Source organism: Ciconia boyciana, chromosome 8 (genome assembly GCF_034638445.1).
Source record: "Ciconia boyciana chromosome 8, ASM3463844v1, whole genome shotgun sequence".
Lineage (NCBI taxonomy): Eukaryota > Metazoa > Chordata > Aves > Ciconiiformes > Ciconiidae > Ciconia > Ciconia boyciana.
This window is the reverse complement of record NC_132941.1, coordinates 64,004,912-64,021,984: the sequence shown is the minus strand read 5'-3', so window position 1 is coordinate 64,021,984 and position 17,073 is coordinate 64,004,912. Positions and strand designations below refer to the sequence as shown.

At 42.0% G+C, this 17,073-nt stretch overlaps 1 protein-coding gene across 1 annotated transcript in view; it reads left to right on the top strand.

The window, feature by feature from the left end:
* The window catches only part of C8H10orf90 (chromosome 8 C10orf90 homolog), a 68,222-nt gene extending 56,405 nt beyond the window's left edge, over window positions 1–11,817 (top strand). Inside the window, 3 exon segments of the mRNA XM_072871478.1 lie at window positions 9,710–9,773; window positions 10,978–11,077; window positions 11,654–11,817. Of these exon segments, the coding sequence (XP_072727579.1) occupies window positions 9,710–9,773; window positions 10,978–11,077; window positions 11,654–11,692 (203 nt within the window). The 3' untranslated portion in view covers window positions 11,693–11,817.
* The last annotated feature ends 5,256 nt before the right edge of the window (window positions 11,818–17,073 follow it).

Below are 17,073 nucleotides of genomic sequence, written 5' to 3'. Positions count from 1 at the left end.
CATTGGAGAGTACCAATTTTGATCGCTACATCTCTGCTGTTTGTTGTTGTATGACAGAATATACCTTCCATCAGATACGTAATGGGTTTTTATAGTAAGAGCTAAATAAGCATAAGTAAACAAGGCACAAAACACAAATTATATTTTAAAGAGTCGATAAAACTCATTCACCACTTCAATTATCCAAGTTAATTTGCTTGGGTTGAGATCTCTCGGGGCCCTGCGGCCCTGCGGTGTTGGGGGCTCTGAGCCAGCGCCAGCAAGCCCTCCCATCAGGCAGTGGCACAGGCCAGGAGTTTGTCATGTATCTTAGAAGAAGTGGCAAATATCTCCCCCTTTGTTCGGTCATGTTCGAAAGTCCCCCAAACCACTCTGCAAATACTTTGCGAAACAAAAAAATGAAAGGTTAAACCTATTTCTCCTTAAATTATAATTGAAGATTAATTTTTATGCTTGTTTAATGAGTAATAAAAGCATAATATTGAAATATATTCATTAATTATTCAAGTAAATTACTATTTCCCTCTTTTAGTGGTTGGTCATTAAAGATAAATTTGCCTAAAGAGAATCTTTAGTTTCCGTAACTCATCTGCCTTCATGTAGCCACGTGTAATTTTCTGTTTGTGAGACCTTAATATTTTTATAATGACAGGAGTGTCACATGTCTGTTATTTAAGCATAACTGTAATTAATATTGGCAATCCTAGATTCCTGATAGAGCACAACTGTGTAGGCTGCAGTTCAGAGGGGTGTGTAGGAGTGTACTGAGCGTGTTTCATTTGCTCTGAGTCCTGACAATTGGTATTTTAGGGCTTCTCCTGGTGGATGCTCTCGTGCAGAAGGATTAGTATCATTAATGAGTCCCAGAGTGGGGGATCTTTGTTTCCTACGGATGCTCCCAAACTTTTCTAGTTGCAACCCCTCTTGCAGAAGAGACAAGAGCTTCCCCCTCGTGCTCACCAAGGGCACTGGCTGCCTGTATCCTTCTGACGTCTCTGCTGATGACACTGGGGTCACAGCCTTCTCCTTCCCTTCTGCCTGCCCCTAGAGCTGGAAGGAAGAGAAGTTATCATTTGTTGTCATCATTATTCTGTATTCACTGGAAAAGCCATTTTAGCTTGTAAAATGTGGTTTTAAAGCAAGGAAGGACTTTGTCTCATGTTTTAGAAAACAAAAGTAAAATGAAATGAAAATGCAGCTGTAGTCCAGGTAGGGGATGCAAGCAGAGTTTCATTTACTGAGATGGGAAGTGGACATCAAAATCCCAGTGATCTGAGGATGCCATTTCACATTGTAACCTGGTGCAAGGAGGCTGTGGGCACAAGCAGCAGTGTCCCTGCCTGCTCTGTCACTGTGCACGGCTCACCTGTGCCCCCATATTTCAGCTGGATCTAGTAGGAGCTGCTTTTTAATTTTTTTTTTTTTTTTTTTAAATTAGGATTCCCTCTGAGTTTTTATCAGAACAACTGACTGATCCAGCTCGTCAAACAGTGTTGTGGTTGGATGAGCTGGCGCGGGGGAGGCGAGAGGGAAGGTGGGAGATGGTGAGGGAGGAGAGCAGCACCTTCTCCCTTGGCACCAGCCTCTTGTTTTTATGGGTGTAACGAGACCGTACCCTTCCCAAAGTGAGCTCTCAGGCTGCTCGTGTCCCGCACCCATGCACAGATGACACCAAAAGCTGCCTGCCAGCTACAGCTGGCTGAGCAAAGGAAACATGGCAGGGTTCATCCCTGACTATGTATTTCAAAGCCAGCTTTTCAAGTGGGAGAGAGCCTGGGATTTATGCAGGACACACAGTGGCCAGAAAAGAAAAAATATCCTAAGGTGTGTCTGTCGGTCCAAACACAGAAAGCCCCGAATGCCACCTGCATCTCTGACTATACCTGGTTGTGAGTCGGTCGTGGTCCAGGACGGTGACACCAAAGCTGGGGACAGGGGCTGGTGGCTGAGGCTCAGTGTTGTGTTATCATGACCATTTCTTTCCAGGGTACGGTCCAGCTGCCCGGGCTGCACTGGGCAGCAGCAGAGGGCACAGACCTGCCCTATGTTGCCAGGTACATTCCCGTGGTCATCTGGAAGCCTACGTCTGTTGCAGTCACTTGCAGGCCAAAACAGATATCAGACCTCAGTTGTCGTTAGAAGTTGAGGGAACTGGGCACCAAACACTTCTGTGCACACAGGGCAGTTGCTTTGCCATGTCCCCATAGCCGTGGGTATTTCATTTGGTACTAGTACTAATGGTTCTCCTGTTCTCCCTGCTAGTCTTAAAAAAATCTCTGCCAAATGCAGCCCGCCTGCAGGTTTCTTCATTTCAGGAAGCCGGCTGCTCTTTCACAGCAACAAACATTGAAACAACATTTGAAATTAAGAACCCAAGAGAGTAAAATGATGACCTGGAAATTTGCTTAAGTATACAGCATGAAATTGATGGCACCTCTACGCTTCAGGGTGTGATCTTGTGGTTGCTTTTTTCAGTCTGATAGTTTCCTCCTTTCTTGTTTTTTCTCCTTCCTGGTACCTTTGGGATTTGTGGAGGTAGAGGTCTTTATGGCTCTGAGATTCATAGGGCTCACGGCCAGCACACCCTCATACATTTTCCAATGCTCTTTTTCATACGGGCGGGTTGGCTGATGAGTTTAATTTCCTCTGACCCCGACACAGTGACCCCAAGGATGGATTATAAGCGCATTTGTGGCTGGGCAGTAGAGCATCTCTGTGCAACCCCAAGATGCTCGCAGAGCAGGTCACTGCAGCATACTTGCCGTAAGCACTGGCAATCACACTAGTTATCCGATAAGTTTTCCGCCACCGGAGGACATTCCCTGGCCCAGTTCCCCATGTGCACACCCATGCCCACGCGGGAAGTGGCACAGGAGTGGGAGAGGTGGGGCTGGCGTGGCAGCCGGCTTCTATGGAGGTGTAACCGGGGGTTAAACTGAGATGTTTCCCTCTGCACTTGACAAGTTTGCTGCAATTATATCTCTCTGAAATAAGCTTGTTATATGTGCTTCACTCTGGACTTGCAGCTTTTATTTCAATTAAATAATTTCTACCCCGAAAAAAGAGCAACGACCTTCAGAGATTTTTCTCCACCTGAGATTATTCTATCAGACTAAAGTGTCTTTATTGATAATGTGAAATTATTAGCTAGCAGAGTTTTCCAGTGTTTTGCCAGTGTTGTTACAACTTTAGTTTCTTGTAGGAGAAAGAAATAATTGCCATTCGACATCATTTCCATATAAATACCAACATCTGTGCAGTTTCCATTTACCTTCTCATCCTCCAAAAAACCAAGTTGTTTACCATTTTTAATTGTAATTCATGAGCAGGATTTTACAAAAAGTAATCTTAGAAAAATGAAAATGTTTATCCTACAGAAGATTTTATCGTCACAAGAGCACTTTGAAGGCAGAGAACCTGCAACTCTCATGCTAGCCTTTGTGCTGTGTAATGCGTACTGCTAAATTTCAAGAGTGCTAATTAGTCCAAGATAGACTACTCTGCTGTTGACTATGTTGAACAAATTAGAGATCCCACTGTGACGAACTGAATAGAAACAATGTTCAAATAACTGGATTTAAATCTCGAAAACCGTAATGTAATTACTTCAGTGACAGGACTACCAGCTGTTTATAGGCCTTTAAATCTGCATAATGAACAGCCTTGTGATCTTAGTGTACACAACCGCTTTCAGAGGTTTAAAAAAATATCTCAGGCACATATGTTTTTTTCATACCTTCCATTTTCCTTTCCTTTGAGAGGGTGGTGGTTCATTGGAAATGGCAGTACAAGTTGAACGTTACCATCGAATCCCTACTGCGGTGCCTGCTGTGTTTCTCTGGATTTGTATCCAAACCCTGTATCTTTAGTAATATTTTGGAAACAAGTTTATACCTCCTCAGTCGTGCTTCTAAACCTTTCCAAAAAGCTTTATTATAACTGCAAAAGCCTGAAGGGTGAGGATTGCTGTTTGTTTGTTTGTGTTTTCAAGGGGTTGGTTTCTTGAGAAGCTCTATGCCAGGGAGGTTTTTATTTGGACTGTAGAGTGCAGAGAAGACGGCAATCGGAGAATTTGCAATAAGTGTGCAGCCAGCAGATCCTGCAGCTGCTAACGTGCATCCTCGCGGTCTTCAGATGCCATTGGTGGCTGATGAGATGTTTGCAGCCACCAGCCCGTCTCTGTTCATGTGTGACTTCAGTTGTGCCATTTCTTGGGTTCCTTTTCCCCATCAAAACTCATAGCTGGCAGTAGTGCCACTGATCCTGTTGGCACCTGGCTTCTTGGTTGAGGCTGACAGCTCTGAATAAAGACTAAGCTGCAGTCAGGTAATTGAATTAGGAAGAAGAATGACCTATTTTTATTACATTATTATTCATCACATTGATTAGAGCGGTGCCTATGAGTCAGCTAAACACGGCAGCACATTACAGGCCACTGGCAGTGGGTGACGCGGTCCCTCGGGAGCCCAACGCCCGAACTCACTGTGACGACAGGGGAGGAGGTGATGCAGTCACTAGGGTGACCAGCACGTCCCCTCCGTGCCCTCATCCTTGCAAAGGGGGGAGATAGCCAGCCTCTGTGCAAGGAAGGTGGCAATAAATTGGAAAATCTTCAAATATGAAGAGTTTTCTGTGTGGATGATGACAGCGTTGAAACGATGTGCCTTATAATGGGTGACTCACTAAATTCAGTCAGTTTGCTGGGGGATAATTTCACTGGAGTCTTGAAGTAGCCAAATAGAAAACTGAATTTTTGATGATGGACTTTTTAATCCAGGAGTAAAAGGCCTGATTTTACTCATGATTAGAAACTGAAACTGAAGAAGCTGGTGCAAATTTTACCAAAGCTTAAATTAATCTTTTGATGAATTTACCAAGATCTGTCATACCTTCTTCACTTATTGCTGTTTTTTTGAAAGCAATTTTATGCTTTTCAGGACTGCATGCTCTAATCAAACAAGAATGATTTAGGAAGGCCAGGTGAGATGCTAATTAAATTTTTTTCTGGGTGAAATCCATGAATGTTCAAGTATCATTTGGACAGAGGGAACTGAAATCTCCTGCATCATGCCCAAAATTAATTTACTTTGAAAATGTTTTCATAAACCTATAAACTTTACTAAGCTTTTTTAGAGATACTAGTGATGTTTTCCATTGTTAAGACTGAAATATTAAGGAGGATCAGAAGTCTCAATGGCCACAGTGTAGGACAGACCTGAAGAGGTGGAAAGCCCATGGATCACCTTCCTGTGGGTCCTCTTGGGTGAAGGACCACTTTTGAGCTTCAGCATTTCTCTGAGATGAGCAGAAAGTCCAGGCAGTCTTACCATCAAACCTTTAACTAATGGCTTATTGCATTTTTTATAAATAATACCAAAACCTCATCTGTTGACTGCAGCTGAAGTAATTCATTGCATGAAGTCATTGACATACAACGTGCAAAAGTTTGGGCAGCACCCCTGGGTGTAGGCACTAGTTTATATTCTCTGGATGAATTCCCAGTCAAGTGCTATGGGCTTGCTAAGCTGAATGCCACCTTGACATTTATCTTCGACTCAAAGCTAATTTATTTTTTAGGGGACTGTTGATTTAAAAAAGCAGTGTTTAAAAAAACCTTTTATATCTTAGGACTTGTCTGGGTGAATGGGCTTTTGCTGAATTATTTTTTCAGTTCAGTAAAAAAGCAGTTTAATTAGAGAACCACCACTATCAGTGCTTTGATTTTCAGGGACTGGCAACACACCCCCAAAGGCACATTTTAGCTCCTAACAAACTTTGAGAATTTGCATTCATGTTAGGAGAAAATGTATGTATATTCTGATGGGCAGAGTTTAACCTTTGATAAATTTTGCCACTCTTTTTCTTCTTTAAGTGTTCCAGTGATTTAGTGGTAAATAGAAAGTCAGGGGATGGTTCCAACACAATCATTTTATCTGTGCTCTGTCTAAACATTTACTAACTTCCCGAGCAGGAAAGTTACTTATCCTGTCTGAAGCACAGTTTAACATTAGTTAAAATATATGACCCGTTTACCTTAATTTACAACTTGCTGAAGTGGCTTCTTTATCCCACTATGGAGATGTCAGACCACTGTTGCACACAGTGTTGGTGTAAATACCAGAAGCTCAGTAGTTTCGCAAGGTTTGAATAAAGCACCAGTAAAGTGTTTCATGCCTATCTGTCTATACTTTTTTTAACTGTGGTGCATCACTGGAAATGCTGAATGTCTGCTTTGAAATCCCTTCTTTTCTATCCTTTAGAATAGGTTTCTCCAAAAGTAATACAAGGCTATGAAAATGGATAAGGAACTTTGATAAAATGCAATTTAGAAGACTATCAACCTGGGGAATTGTCCACCTTATGCCCCACTTTGATCTTCGCTTGGTAGGAAAGAATGTTAAATCAGGTCTTCATGATGTGTTTGGCAGGTTATTATAGCTCTGAATGTGTGCTGCTCTTCCACTTTGAAATACGCTTTCTTCTTGGTATTGAATATTAACAAATATTTAAATGTACGTATGATTTTTATTTTCTCATTTATACCAATTTTTATTTGTTTTTCAGTTAATTTTTGAATTCTAATGCTAAAATCCATCAAGGATTTTCTGCTTATTTCTGCTTGATGCTTGCATGTGATTTTTTTCTTATACATAGTGACCTGAGAGTGAGCCAAGAGTGTTTGAATGTTTACCCCTAAGTGTTAACCTTTTGACTCCAAGCTGCTTCACAAAGGGTATTTTTATAACCAAGGTAGATTTATTTCTTTCTTGGAGGATTTTCCCCAGAGCCTCTTTTTAATCCTTCTCTTCAAAGCCACCGGCACAGCCACATACATAGTTCCAGGCAGAATTGTGGGCAGTGATGGGTCTGATGCCCTTCAAGACCGTTTCTGTGCCATCAGGAGGGGATTATTCTGGAGGAACGGCCATACGCTCCAGCACCCGCACAGCTCTCACCCTCTGCGGTGGAACACAGAGGCCAGCCTGTCTTAGCGTCTCATAGAAAAAATACAGATTAGCTTGTCACGCTGTTTACAAGATAGGTTGCAGGCCTGCAGATCCCCAGCTGGGTTTTTCATCCCTTGCATGTTCTGGTGGCTACGCAGAAAGGTCTGGAAATGTTAATGTGTCATTAACAGCTTTTATTTAGGAAAAAAGGGTGGGATCCCTAAAACAGTTTTGTTCCAGAAACCCTACATCTGAGAATTCCTGGAATAAAAGTTCATAAATTTGAGCGGACGTCACTCACAGGGGATAGCAAATCATATAAAACTCGGGCTCGGTGCTTGCCAGCCACGCTGTCTGATAGTATCGCATCTTGCAGGAGGTCTGCCTTGACTGACTGTGCGAGGGCTTGGTGCAGGTAGCGCAGGTTTCTGCTGGGATGTCATTTCCAGTGCCCTCAGATGTTCTTCTGTGCCCAAGGACAGGGGAACACGCAAGGAACTGGTTGTGGCATCAAGGATCTCGTCCTGAGGACCATATTACCACACAGACAAAAGAGGCCTGAATTTGCTGTGCAGCATGAAGTACCTCCTATTTTCGTTTTAGCACTGCAGACAACCCATAGCGATGGCTTTATACGGTTTCAGACTGATCCCCTGCCATTCTCCGGGTTAGAGGACATGCCTTGTGGGAAGGGAGGCATCCTACAGTCCTGAGCTGTCAGAATGACGTGTGCGACCTCGAGCGGCAAGGGACTACGCCGAGGCTGCTCTGAAGTGTGCTGGGATCCACACTGGTCCCAGAAAATCAATGACCCTGTGCCCTAATCCTTCAACAGGACCAGCTGGGTCACAGGCAATCTGCTCCCTTAAGTTTCAAGGTTATTTGGACAGCAATAGCATCCCAGTGTTTATTCCTTTTAAGTTAATGAACATGTAAATGAACATAAAAACACTAATAAATAAAAGGCAAATTATATTTTCCTAGCAAATTGAGCATGTTGCTTGTGTGTACTGAAGATTTAATAAGCATGATTAAGCATAGACAACTGCTGAGTGGAGAAAAGTTAGTCCTCAGGCAGAGAAGGCTTTGCAGCCTCCCCTCCTTTCTCAATTCAAGTTTTGAAAACTGTACCAGTTCAGAATAGGAACTGCTGCAAAGCTCCCTTTTATTTTTCCATCGAGATACAACAGTGATCTTAAAGGACGTGCAGTGTTTTCCTGAGAAACATGGTAATCTGAGTACGACTTTGCCTCTAGGTGTAGCCCCGTAAGCTGCTCAGGGTTGTTTGGTTGCTAAAACGTGTCCCATAAATATCCCTGAAACATTTGGTGTCTTAAACAACGGGAAAGCAAAGCGGGTGGGGAAGGGGTCTTTTTTGGGCAGTGGTCACTGAGTCTGCTCAGGGCCAGCGTCTGCACTGGGCAGTTCTGGAACGAATTATTCTCTGTATTTACTTCTCTGCCTTGATTATTGTATTTTGTCTCGTCGGTGAGATGGCAGAAAGAGGCCGAGGTGGTGCCTGCTGTGATATATATTATGTCTTCTAAACTTCCTTGGAAAATGGAAGCACTAAAAAGTTTGCACATGTATTTATCTTATACATATGTTCTGCAAAGATACTGGCAAATACCTTTGATGTTCAGGTTACTGTGACTACGCAGGGCATCGTACCCCGGTCCTCAGTGCCCCGGGGAAACCGCCTGGACCTGGCTGGGCGTAGGCAACGCTCTGGTCGTCCTTGTGTTCAGAGACTGGAACGTGAAACCATTTCTTTCATACACCTGAACTGAGAAGCTGAAGTTACACCTATCCACGTGGCCTGCGTGCATCAGGGCGGCAGTTCGTACGCTGCAGGGATGTTCCTTCCCCTCCTCTGGATGTGCCCCGCCATACGGAGGGGGGACCCTGCCCCTGTCTCCCCAGTTTTTCTTTTGTCATCTTGGTGTAAATCTAAATAACGTAGCTGTGCAGGCAGCAGTCCTCTCCTTCCTCCTCTCCCTGATAAACGTGGTTAGACATAGTCTTCTTCATCAAGAGTCAGTTCTGATTACATGTTTACTGGCTTCCCACCTTGTACAAACACCATCCCTTCCCATTCAGAAACCATTTTTGCAAAGAAGGCGTTAAAATCACCTATTCCTGAGACTCACTGACTGCTAAGATCGGTAATTATTTTTCTATTTCCAGGGAAATGCTGATTGGAATTATCGCTCATATCTTTATATTCGATCAGGAAAGAGTAATATAATTTTCCTTCTCCTAATGCTCAGCATAATTATTCACACATAAAACAGGTGTAAATTGAATCAGAAATGGTGGTACCAGGCCAGCTTCCCAACACACATCAGCTGAGGATGCGGCCAGTGTGTGCGGGTGCAATTGCCTGCAGAAGCATGTGGGGAAAATAGATCACTTGATAGAGCAGAAATCATCGCTGGTTCTTGATCTGAATAAAGGGCGTACACAAGCTGCATGTGACAAGGACAAAAGTCATACGCATTTAAAATAAATGAACTCTGCAATGAAGGTGGTTGCTATGGGTCTCATCCATCCTTCCCTTTCTGTAGGGCATCTCCAGGAACCAGTTCAGCTCCAGATGAAGTTGTTAAATGCCTTTCCATTGACCTGTGGAGATTTGGATTGGGCCTTAACCCACCAAAAATGTAATCAGAAATATCATATCACGACTACATGGAACGTGACATTTAAAATTTCAGTAAACGCAGGTTCCTCCAATATTAACTTTATTTTCCCTCTGCTAGATAACCTCTTCAAACCAAAGGAAAGATTCATTCCAGAGAAGGAGATGCATATGAGATCGAAAAGGTACAAATCGCTTCGGTTCAGAGTTCACTGCAAATCACTGCCATCTCACGCCTAAGGCAGCGTATTTCCACATCATCTTCATATGCTGGAGGGTTGTTCTGTCATGCTGCTTGCCATGCTTTTTGCAGTGCTCATGTTTTTCTTCCTCTGTATCAATTTGATACATTTGGGGCAGCCCTGCCCTTTCAGCATCCTTTTTCAAGCAGTTTCAGATGGCGTGGGGTACCTATGGTGTGAAAACTATGTCCCTGAGCGGTACCTCATGCTGGACATTCAAAAATGTAAGTATTACAGTCACTTTGGGGGTTTTTTCATCCTGTTTATGGCATGTAGTGTGGGAATTACAGCAAACGGTTAGAAATGTGGTGTCTGACCTTTAACTGCATTGCACTTCACACCATCATTTACAGCAAGGAAAGCTGCAAATGGCTACCATGCAGAATTCACCCCGTTTTTAAGAGTGCTCAATACGTGTCCCATTTCTCTTCTCCAAAATACAACCTCCTGGCTGAGTGCAAGCCAAAACAGGCTGCTTCAAGAACTAGGCATTGCAAAATAGTAGGAGGAAAAATCAGAACTAACAGGCATTGTATGCATGCAAAGAACAGGACTGCTGCGAAGGAAGGTCGACTTTCTTATCAAACCCCTGGGAATTTTATCATTAGTTTCAGTGGAAAAAGATCAGACCAAAAGTCACCGTTTTGAGGGCAACTCACGTTATTTTTAAAATGGACAGATTGTGTTCTCCTTGGTAAAAAGAGTTCCTAATGACAGTGAAAAAATGTTAACGGTCTACAGTCTTATAATGATCATTTTCTTATATTTTAGAAAAATACTTGAAAATAATGGCTTGGTATTAATTATGTGACATAAATATTAAAAAAGTGTACAGGCCAGATTCTGGTTTGAATTATGTTGCTATAAATTGAAACCAACTCCACTGAGCTCATTAGAAGCTACTCCAGAATTACGCTGCTGCATTGAGATAACCTGATTCCGTCTCTTTCTTTACTTTTTAGTCCAAAATCAGAAGTGTTGTTCAACAAGTCAGATTTTATATAAAAACATAAATCTAATCCAAGTACTTAGTGATGCCCATTAATGACAAGGATTGCACCGAAGGCAGGCATTTGCTATAGGAAAAACAAATGATTTGCGAATCCCAGGGATGACGTGTGAAGTTAACTTTCTAAATTCATTCCAGGATTTATGACAATTTACCTGAAGTAAAAAAGAAGCAAGAAGAAAAACAGAAACGGATCATCATCCAGAGTAACAGACTGCGTGTTGAGATCTTTAAAAAGGTAAGGATTTACTGAGAATGCCAAGTATAGTTTTGTAACCCTTCTTTACCTGTGAAAGGAGCCCATAGAGGCAGCACCTGCCTGGAGAGCCTGTGCTAACCACGTGCAAACCCTGACAGCAAAGGATGTTTTTTAAATCTTGTCCTTGGGGTTAGGCACTTCTTTAAACTTGAGTTAACAGCTGAAGCTCGTGTTGGAATAAGCACCCACGACTTTTTTTTTTTTTTTAAATGAGTAATTAGTTAGTTGTGGTAGAAAGCTGCATTATCCTGGTTGTGAAGTTAATCCCGGTGCGGATCTGAGGCATTCACAGGTTATCCTGCTCCACGCCGCACACAAGTACCAGTTTTTCCTCGTTTAGGTGTGCTATTCCTCCATGTAATTACACCCTTCCTGTCCAAGACGGAAAAGCTTTCAGTGCTTTTTTTTTTTTTTTTGAGCAATGTAGCCGGTAGATTTGAGGTCTGAGAATGCTAACACCATCTCACCTACAGTGTCACTCAAGTTTTCTACAGTTATAGCCACCTCATGTATTTTAACAGTATCTTAAGGCTGTTTTGCATTTTTTTTCCCTAGCAATTACTGGACCAGCTCCTTCAAAGAAACACAGAGTGACAAAGGATTCTCTTGCCCATCATCCTAATTGAATCTTGAATGCCTTTGACGGCTAGATAAGCCATAAAATTTACTGTTATCTCAATTACCTGGAGGTCTTTTTCTTATCTTTGGCTCTTTATATAACGAAAGATCATTTATATTTCAATTGAAATTTTAAGGCAACTTTCAAGTAATCAAAAACAGTCTAAAAGGGAACACAGCCATTTCAGAGCATCACCTTTTGGTCAGTGTACCCAGAGGAAATAATATTAAGAATTTTTAATGCAAATACTGAATTACAATGGTATTATTTATCTTAATCGTTTAAAAAGTATATGTCTCTGTAGCAATAGAACTGGGTTTATAAGACCTGGAAAACTTATTTCTCTGAAGTATTCTATTAATTGATTTCCTGTGAGTTAAATCCTTGAAGTAAAGAAAAATGAATATCATTATTTGTTATGTTTAGAAACGAGCTGAAATAGCATTACCACATAATCATAGCAGCAGCAGTTTCACATTAATACTTAACATACCAAAAGGGACCAATATTTTAGCTCTCTGAAGAACTCTATGCCTGTTTATATAGTGAATCTATATAGCAAGCTTACCTGTTAAAGAGCAATATTTAAAAATTTGATTATAACACTGTTTTTTGTGTTTTTCACTGTAATATATATTTTACTCCACTTCTGAAAGCATTAAGTATTTATAGAAATGGCATATTAAGAAGTGGTGCCAAGAAGTATGTTTGCATCAAAACTGCAGAACTAAAACCATCTGTAATGTTTCCTCCAAAAATATTTAAATCTTTATTTGTACATTTTGGAAGTAAAAACAACCAGCTTACAAACCAATGGAGTTTATTTATGGAATAAAATATGAATATAATATTGATCCAACTGCTATGTTTTTATTTGGTACTGTTAAATATAACACAATTACTGAAACTGCGTGAGAAGTCGTGCCTTAGTATGCTGCAAATCCTATGGTTAAAAAATATTGCCCATAAAACCATTGCAAGTGTTAACCTCTGTTGCATGAACACTCAATTGAGTGTGTTCGAATGGGGCTGGAATTTGGCCTTTGATATCTATGCTTTATTTTTCTAATCTAGCCTGAGATGTAAGGTCAGGTTTTTTGGAAGAGGGATGTTTGTGAGCTGGGCTTTGGCCACTGAGATAGCCTCCAGCTGTGTGACCTGTGCTGGACACAAGGAACCTAGTTATATTTTGTGCTCTGACTGTCTCTGTTAGATTACTTTGCCTCTTTGTGTGTCAGCTTCCCAGTTTGTAAAGTTGGATTAATGATGTTAATTTTTGCTCCCAGAGAAGATAGAGATTTATCGAACAAATATATTGCATTCCAGATAGGTATTTTTAAAAACTCGTCAGTTAGTTTAATACATTTTGAGAAGGCATGTAAGGTAAGGTAATGCTGGCTGTGTGGAAGAAACTGCCAGGGTTCTTCCCCCAAAAAAAGTCTTTTTAACCAAGCAAGTAATGCTGTACAGGGAACTGAAGTTAGGGCTGGACCACACATAGCTCCAAGTAGAATTTGTAAAAGGGACTGCAAGAAGGAGCATCCTCCAAGCTTCACAGCTCAGCTGCGTGGTAGATCTGCTCTCCTGTGGGTTCATTGATCCCTCTTGCTGCTCTCCAGGAAAAACATGTGGCCTGCCTCAAACAGGAGGGCCTTTCTCTCTCTGGTGGACTTCTGGGTCTCCACCACAGAGTGATAAATTATAGCTGTAAACACACCCACACACATGGTCTCCTAGACTGAGTCTGAAGGATTATCCTTCAAGCTTTCTTCCAGTTATAGCTCACTACAACAACTAGAGACATTTCCTATAAAGTCAGTGCCAAAATCCCTTTTGATTTCAGTAGGAACCTAGCATTTTCCCCCCTTGGTTCCTTAGTCTCTAGTTTCTTGACTTCAGAGAAATGCAGCTTTGGTTCATTGAGTTTGTACCCTTCAGGAGAATTATTTCCTGCACACATCCATAGAGAAATACTATATACTTTTAAGCCTGCTTGTAGTCTTACCCTAGAGCCACAGCAAGACAAGACATTTGGTATTTGATATCCATGGGGATCTGGATGGATTGCAGAGGGGCACACAGCGAGATACTCACAGCCTGGGTCAGGGATGTCCCTTGGTATGGGACTGACCCTTAGTGCCACCAGGAGAAGAGACCCCTCAAAACTTTTCCTATGTCTTCTCTGGCAGAGCAGAAGAGCCAGACCCTTCCTTGTTGGGAGTGAAAGAGTATTTTTACATTGAAATCGGACATTTGTCCTGCAGGATGCCCAGGAACTAATGGGAGATGGCTTAATCTAACTGCCATAATATATCCTTCCTCCATGCCCATACAATTTTATATGCATATGTAAATGCATGTAAATATATATGCATATTTGACATGCTTCTCACTGGCTGGCTGGGAATATCAACCAGAGGAGCTGATCCTCCTTAGAAATCACGGCACCCAGGTCCTCGCGAGGAAATGAACCACATGAGCAACTGGGATGAACGGCACAGGCCTGGTGTGACATGGCTCAGCCTGGTCTCTGCCCCTTGGCACGCCACGGGCATGCTGACCAGGGCAGGACACTTCTCAGCTGACCTGGTTTCCTCTCATTTCTGCTGACCATTCTTGGAGATAGAGTACTGCACCGGCCTGCTGCACCCTCACCTCCCCTGGCTCATGAGTAACTCCACTTTCTCACAGCTTAATGCCAGCGCACTATTCACAAAATCTTTTGGCTTTGTAGAAGGGCTATTTCCAAATGTTTTTATTTTCTCTAAATATAATTTTCAAAATCTGCAGGACAAATATGTGGCAATTTGAAGTGGAAATTCTCTTGTATAAATAAGCTTGGGAGTATACCTAGTGAGCAAAATGCATAATGCAAATCAGTGTCTGGGAATGTTTTATATGATATGAAACCTTTGCTTCAGAGAACCAAAAATGATCTCTGTTGCAAACCTAATTTCTCTTTCTGGGCCTCAGAAAAGAAGGTATCTGCTAATGTATCCAGCAAACAATTCTGACATTCATTTCAGCTCTACAATCCAGTCATTGTAATAGAAAATAGACTGTACAGGAAAATGTTACTTCGGAAAAACATGAGCCTCACAGGCTTAGACCTATACAAGCAGGCATCTACTTAACAAAGTTTAGAGTTAGGAAAAAAATTGGCATAATTTCACTTTGGACTTGCAGGCGTTTCAAAGTAAAGAGGACATTTGCCATCGGATAGTACTCAACACAGAAAACTCCCCAGCCTAAATTGGAGATCACCCACACTTGTCAAATACTGGAATTTTCCTTCTTGTTGGATGCTGTTTGAGTTCAGGTTCTCCAGCTGTCAGTCCACGCCCTGTGTCTTCAGGAAGGATGCATTTTCCTGCTGGTACAACTATACAAGGATTAACATCTCTGGTAATAGGCATTGCTGTTTGTTCCCCATCTCCCTTGTTGGATCATCTCTTTTCACACTGCTGATTTGTACGTGCCCGCAGAACAGTATTTAATAATGAATGTTGGTTGGGGTGAGATGTTGAGATGGTTTTGGGGCGTTAAGGTACAGAGCCTACATAGGCGTGCCAACACATTGACTTGGCATTCTCCTTCCGAAACAGAAAGCCTCTCAGTAGGGTTCAAGTTTTGCATTATTCAAAATGGAGCCCACACGGGGAACGCACAGTGCTTTAGGTGTGCAAGACATGGTGTTTGTTTGCTTGCTGGCATCATTAATTTCATCTGACAGAAATATCTCATTAAGGGTTGAAAGTCATTGCAACGTAAAGCACTGAGGGTTACAGTATTCTGGGGATTTATTTTAAACCCAAATATTTTCCTGTGTATGTGTATGCAAGTCATTAGTTACTTCTCCAAGTTTACTCAGCTGGTCAGATAGATGAGGAGACTGTCTGGGTAAGACTTTTTAGGAGTTTTGTTGTTGAGTATCTGGGATTGGTCATGTTAGTGTAATGCTTTCTGTGAGAGAGCTGATTTACAAGGAAAACAACACAGAAATGCAGGGATAAAGTTTCTGGCAGCTCTCTTCAGAGGAAACCATTCCCCAATACATCCACTGCAGTAACGGCTCCATAGCTAAAAATACTTGCCTCATCCGTAGAGATGTTTGCCCCTTTGACTTCAGGGACAAAAACGCTTGTGTGCTTTGATGGGTGTGTAATTATCTTTCCAGGAGCATTGACTGGCCACTTGTTCACTGACGGAGTAGCTCAGTACACAGGGTTGTCCCACAGGGTCATATTTCATCAAGCACCATGACTTAAGCCTGTGTAGTTTATTACTCAGTATGCTTCTTGCTGAGCTGGGTTACGGCCGGCTGGATGCCTGTGAGATGCCCTCACTGTGCTCCCCCGCTGCCATGGCCACAGGTCAGCATCAGGCAATGGGGGGTTGAGAGGTCCCACCCCCAGCTGACACCATTCCCAATCTGCAGGCTTCGGAGTAAAAGATGGTTAGAAAGCAGTGGCACAAACTAAAATGCGAGGACACCCGACTGAGCATAAAAACGGATTAGGATAAAAGAAGATACTGAAAATCTTTCAAATATACTGTAGGTAGAGAAGCTCCATGTATCCATTAAAAGATTTGTTAAGCTTTGATTTAAATATGCATCTACTGATCTCACAATCACAAAAATTCTTGCCCCAAATCCTCAGTCAGAGAGAGGAGCCCGTGTTGCTCGTTGAGCAGTGCTAGCCTGCCGATTGATAACGGCGTACTAGCGTGTTGGGCTCTGGAAGGGAACCTTGTCTCCCAGCTGAACTACCTGGAGGTGTTCCGGGAGGTTATGATTTTCTCTCTTGCGATGTCTGTTTAGCTATGACAAACCTGTTGAAAGAAGCATGCCATGTGAAAACACGTTTCTAGGTTGAAAATAAAAAGCATCCTCTTTTTTAAGTCAAGCATCTCACTTTTCCTAGTTCTCCTTGGCTGCGTACCAAAGCTGTAGGAGGCAGAATTACTTAATATCCATTTTAGATGACCCACAGAATAAGATAATGAGGTGTATCATCTCCCTACCAGCTGCAGAGTGATTAAAAAAAAAATAAAAAAAAAGAAACTGCACAAATGTGCTCATGGTACAAACAATTATATAAAATTAGTAAATAGGAAAAGTGCAATGAACTGCTTGAGGTCCGTGTTGCATAGATAGGAATATGAAAAAGAGCCCCTAATTGCAGAGATTTAATTTTTTTTAGAAATTGGGCACAGTGATGTATTTTTAGCCTTGATGTTTTAAATACTTTTATCTTCTACAGGACCTGACAATGACTAGACTTTAGTTAATATATAATTATAGGAAGATTCCTATGCAAACACCTATTACACGTAGGCTGCCCCGTGGTTCTGG